This window comes from Sceloporus occidentalis, unplaced genomic scaffold (assembly GCF_023333645.1).
Source record: "Sceloporus occidentalis isolate IW3139 unplaced genomic scaffold, rSceOcc1.0.p SCAF_51, whole genome shotgun sequence".
Taxonomy (NCBI): Eukaryota; Metazoa; Chordata; class Lepidosauria; order Squamata; family Phrynosomatidae; genus Sceloporus; species Sceloporus occidentalis.
The window spans coordinates 540,928-546,927 of NW_028317031.1; the positions used below are offsets into that span (position 1 = coordinate 540,928).

General features: G+C 40.2%; 1 protein-coding gene across 1 annotated transcript in view; it reads right to left on the reverse strand.

The window, feature by feature from the left end:
- Window positions 1-2,440, reverse strand: part of LOC149288388 (choline transporter-like protein 3) — a 55,243-nt gene extending 52,803 nt beyond the window's left edge. Inside the window, exon 1 of the mRNA XM_089491607.1 lies at window positions 2,346-2,440. Within this exon, the coding sequence (XP_089347733.1) occupies window positions 2,346-2,440 (95 nt within the window). The remainder of the gene's footprint in view (window positions 1-2,345) is intronic.
- Between the last annotated feature and the right edge of the window lie 3,560 nt (window positions 2,441-6,000).

The window sequence follows — 6,000 nt, forward strand, 5'->3', positions numbered from 1 at the left end:
TTTAACCTATGGAAAAAATGATTGTGTTCTGATCCTCACTAACATTTCCGTTCCTCGTTATTAATGAGTCTGGAAGAGCTGTTTATAAAAGAAAAAGCAATGGGACGGTATATTCTCCTCCTCGTCAAACTGATGAGTCATAAGATTAGGTAACATTCCATATGCAGAACATGCCTACTTTATTTAAAGTGAACGTACAAATTTAATAGATATGTATTATGACGACTGGATTTAAAAAAAAAACAGAATAAAAATAAATTATTGTATAAATTAATTAAAAAAAAATACAGCATGCAATTTGCTAAACATTTTCTGTGGCATAAAACCTAATCTAAGGTACAATCTTACTTTTAAGCAGATATGGAAAAAAAGACAAACCATAAATGTAAATAAGAATAATAGTGGCGATGCATAAAATGCAGTTTGACAACATTTAATCTTAATTTAGTTAAAGATGTATAATAATCCTGAGATGTTAAGAAGACATTGGCTATTCCATGGTTGTTCATTCCATTTTCCAATCCCCATAAATGAAAAGCCATTTTTATGGGGTGGTTAAGGTTGGAAACATTTTGCCCCTGGGGTACGTCCAGCCAAGTTGCCCAGTAATATAGCAGCCCTAAAGTCATCTGCCAGAGAACAAAGTCAATGCACATTATCTGTCCCTGTCCAAAAGACGTCTACAAGACGGTAATATATAACTTGATAGATTTGTAGTAGTGCATCTAGTTATAAGATCGTTAAAATCAAATAGCTAAAGCAATTACAACACTATGATCTAAATTTTATGGCAAAACTATACAACAGAGGATTATTAATGAAATATCAAAACTGATACAAAAGAAGGAAAAGTGATGAAACGGCATCAGGGTCATGGGCGGCCAAGGCACATTGATGAATGTGAGGGGCGAAGGCTGGTCCGTGAGGTCAAATCCAAGAGACGAGCAACTGTAGCTCAAATTGCTGAAAACGGTAATACTGGTTCTGATAGAAAGGTGTCAGAACACACAGTGTATCGCTGTATCGCAGTTTGTTGCATATGGGGGCTGCATAGCCACAGGCTGGTCAGAGTGCCCATGCTGACCCCTGTCCACCGCCGAAAGCACCTACAATGGGCACGTGAGCATAAGAGCTGGACCACGAAGCAATGGAAGAAGGCTACCTGTTCTGATGAATCACATTTTCTATTACATCACATGGATGACCGGGTGCTTCGCTTACCAGGAGAACACCTGGCACCAGGATGCATCCATGGAGGCCACACCTCGCAACTTACAGGACTTAAAGGATCTGCTGCTAACGTTTTGGTGCCAGATCCCACAGCACAGCTTCAGAGGTCTAGCAGAGTCCATGCCTCGACGGGTCAGGGCTGTTTTGGTGGCAAAAGGGGGAAGCTACATAGTATTAGGCAGGTGGTCATAATGCTATGGTTGATCGGTGTATATATATACATATATATATGCACAAGGCATACAATTATCACCTATTCATATATGTGCCATGTAACTAAAATACTTGCAAACACAATCGCACAAGCATAGTTGTTACAAGGTATTACAGAGGATGAATACTTGTTCCGCTAATATAATCCCCTGTGAGTCATATGATATATGAATTCATCTTCATACCAGTGCTGACATGATGTGCTACATTCCCCAGATACGTGACAGGTGGTTACATCAGACAAACATTGTTCTGAAGGGGAAACCGCCTTCATGATTAAAGTTGACCTGTCACTTAAAACCAACAACAGCTTATATTAACAACTGTGTCTAAAATATTCTGTATGTATATTGTCTTTTTAAGAGCTTCAGCCGCCTTTATGATATTTTAACTAATATAATTTTAATCAGTCATGGAACTAGTTTTACTGTCGAGCTGGAAACAATAACCAGGCAAATAAAGTAATTGTAGTGCCAGGTGATTTAACAGCCCTTAATAAAATTACAAATGTTTTGAAGGGATACAAATTAAATAATCAGTCGGAACGACACAGTCATGTAATTTATGTAAATATTATGTTATAAGCACAAAATGTAGTAATAAAATAGTGAACTACTGAAATCATTTTTTTAAGTACTGTGATTTATTGTCTATATCAGGGGTCCTCAAACTTTTTAAACAGGGGGCCAGTTCACGGTCCCTCAGACCGTTGGAGGGCCGGACTATAGGGGCTGGCAGTATGTTCCCCCACAGGCATACAGCCTCCAGCTATACAGTATGGCTGGAGGCTGTATGCCTGTGTACTGCCCCATTTCAGTGTTCCGACCACCGCTCCGGCCATAGCAGGACCGGAGGATCGGTGGTCAGAACACCGAAGGGACGCGCCGCTGGTAAACACTTACCTCCAGCGCGCGTCCTTGCGTCCTTGCTTCTTTGCTTCTTTGCTTCTTCGCTGCTTCTCCGCTCCTCCGCGCTCGGTTGCCATGGGTGCACGCATGGGACGTCAGTGACATCGCTGCGTGCGCCTGCTCCCGGCGGTCCCCGCGTTTTTAAAGTAAACGCGTGCCGCAGGGACTTCACAGAGGCATCCTTGTGTTCCGAAAGCATCTTTCGGAACACATGGATGTCCTGAGGCAAAAACACCCGGCGGGCCGGGTAAATGCGCTCCGCGGGCCGCATGTGGCCCGCGGGCCGTAGTTTGAGGACCCCAGGTCTATATTCTTTCTTCATCATTCCAAACAATGATGTGAGTAGCTGGGAGGGTAGGTTTTAAAAGCCTAGACCTAATCAGTAACAGTCCGAGGAGCCTTAGGCTAGAAACACAAAGTGATCTAAATTTGCTTATTGTGGCTCATGTATGGGTCTTGTCATTGCCAGAGGTCCTCCTCAGTTCCTTGGATTGTCCTCTCATTATAACAACTTGGTAACCGTACGTTCCTACTGTTATGAGGTTGCCCTCAAGAAAAGCTTGATTATGGAGTTTAGTATTGGCGGATCTCCATTGATAAACACCGATTATCTAAGATAAAGCATATATTTAAATATGTATTAAATTACAGGAGTCTGCACTTCTTTTTTGAACTAAACCCACAGGCAGACATTTTTGGAAAATCAAATTTTTTTCTCTTTAGCTGGATTTTCTTTAATATTCATTCTATGCTATTGTCTAAGTGCCATCATATTATAAATATAAGGGGATGTCTGGAAACTGTGCCCGGCTCTCCCCATTCTAGGGTTTTCGGATATCAGTTTTCAGGGAGCAGTTCTCCAACTTGCTAGATGATATCCGGTGTTTCAGTGAGAAAGAAAATGCAGCTGTTTGGTGGTAGCCGTGTTATGCTTTGTATTTGCTGATGATAATGAGCATGTCAGGCGCACCTTCCCGGCGCATAAAGGTTAACAACAACCGAAATGTGGTTTGTCATTGCACTTTATCTAATTATTAGTTACAATAACAACTAAAAATGTATATATAGGTGGGAAGCTGGTACATTTCCAACAATGTAATGCTCCGTAATGTGCCATTGAGATTATATGGCATGTAATTTCAGCCCACACACATTCTGACAGCTGCACATTTGGGAGGGGGGAATGTTGGGGGCTGATGTATTTTCTAAAGTTACAGCACCTTGTGACAGGACAGACTGATGATGTAACGCTCTATCATCAAGTTATTTTATTTCTAATTCCGCCCCACTATAGTACAGTCAATTTACCATTTACAAACTGACCTAAGGACTTTACCAGCTTAGCATCACATACATAAGCAGTTTTTTTATGTATAATACTTATAAAGACTTAATAAAAAATCAGTTAAAGGGACATTCCAGCCATCATATGCACTTTAATTTTATATGATAGCTGAATGGTCCCTTTAAATTGTTTTGGTACCCCCTTTCGAATGCGGAATGCCCTACACGTATTTGCCCCTTTCCCCATCTACCCCCAACTATTTTGCCAGAGACATGTCTCGCCGAACACATCTATTCAGGATTTGGGAGGGGAACGTGAGACTAGAATAAAATAGTGTAATTCCATGTATTTCATACCAGTCTGTAGGTAGCAAAATATATGTGGGTTATTGGATTAGTGACTGCACCATCACATTGATGATTATGTTAATAAGACCACTTTTCAGACATTAGACTGAAATCACTTTAGATGTCTATTCACTAAAGGGAGAGTTGTGATTTCAGCTCAAGTCACTATTTATTATGAAGGATCAACATTAGTTGCTGTTTTTTCCAGCAAGAACAACTGAGTATAATACATCATTCAATGTGTAAGGAACCTCTCTGATTTAACCACACATTATACACGGCCAGCTCAGTTCTTTCTGCCGCAGAAGCTCAATGGAGTTGGACCTTCATAATGTATAGTGAAGTCAAGGAGCTGAAGAACAACTGTCCCCCAAACTCTCCTGTCAACTTTCCCTTTAGCAAATAAACCCTTGGTATATATATATAAGTCCCATCGTGTCACTAGATGCTGTTTATAAAAAGCGAGATTAGTGCAAAGTTTGAGAAGTGGTCTTGTTTCTGTAGCTTTCAACTGTAAGGTGCTTTTTTTTCCATCCATGGTGGCAAGCTGACCTTTTGACTTTACACTAGAATCTTTCCTTCCTATGGAACAACTAATGTTGAAACAAAGCAAGGTTGAACTTGAGTACTACGTCTTGCCGTAATTAACACTGTTGCTATGTCCAGCAGATGAGGCAGGTATATCAGGTGGAGTTCATCAGTATGTAGCCTCTGAGAAATATCTCTTCCATATCTGCCATTTTTAGAGTTTTCCTCCATGCAGTTCTTTCTACTGTTTCATCGCTTTTGTGATGTCACATTCGTTGGCAGAAGCCCCAACACTAGTTACACAAGCAGCCTGACCTTCTGTCAACCTTATGCACCAAGGCTTGTATCATGTTCAGATCGAGAGCATACATGCCTTCTTGCAGCTTTCGTAATACCCCACAGCTACTGCCTGGACCATCTCCAAAATGAACAGGCTCCTTGGCAGACATACGCTAGAAAGGCCACACAAAGAAGAGAGTGCAAGCTCTATGGTGAAGGCCGTGGATTCTAAACAGATTTACCCCTAGGTATCTCCCAGCATATCGGATGTAGGTCATATTAGTTCCTCTACCCTACTTCTTTCTTATGTGGACCTTTGGAATCACGGGGCACATTTTTATAAAATCTGATTTTATCAGCCCCCTTTGTGTTCACTTGGAATAATTTTCTACAGGAAAATGTTTATTCAGTCGACTGTAAATAGTTTGCATTTTACAATACCCCGCTGATGTCGTGATATTTTAAGGAATTTACTAATCATCCCCCACACACACAGTTGGCCAAAAAGCACTTTGTTCTATTCTTAGGGTCATTTGTTGCAGCAGCTGAATTATATACGGCAAGAAAAATCAGTGTCAAATACCAAAGCAGATAATTATTGGTGGAAACATGTCACAATGACTATAATATTTTAATAATTATTTAACCAAGTTATATAAAATAGTCTGCACAGTATACATATTTTCACATATCATAAAGTTCCAGTTATAATACACACCTGTGTGCAATAAACAAATTCAATAGGAATCATATTAAATAGCAGCGCTGGATGAAAGCATTTATGTGTCTACGGATGATAATTGCATGGCAGCAAGTGTTTCTCTCCTCTTCTTTTGTGACTGTGACATCATATTGTAAAAAAAAAATCGAGGGCCATGTTTTGTAAACAAATAAATTGGACGGGCACTCTGTAGAAAGTAGGCAGGCAGATACAATACAAGGGGGCCTATTAAAGAGACATGGGCATGGAGCGTTACTAGGCCCTGTTAACTTGAAATGTAATAGGTTTTATTATACTATGCTAGTCATCCTCTAAGTGTGCTGAAATTGGGAAATATTATATGTGAGATTTTACAGTATGACATCTTTCGAAAAGGAAAAAGAGGCTGTACTATCCAGCTAAACTCATCCTTGTGATTTTGCCCACAATCCTTAAACAATACATCGTCAGCCTCCTTAAATATTGAGATCATTGAAATATTGCTTCAAG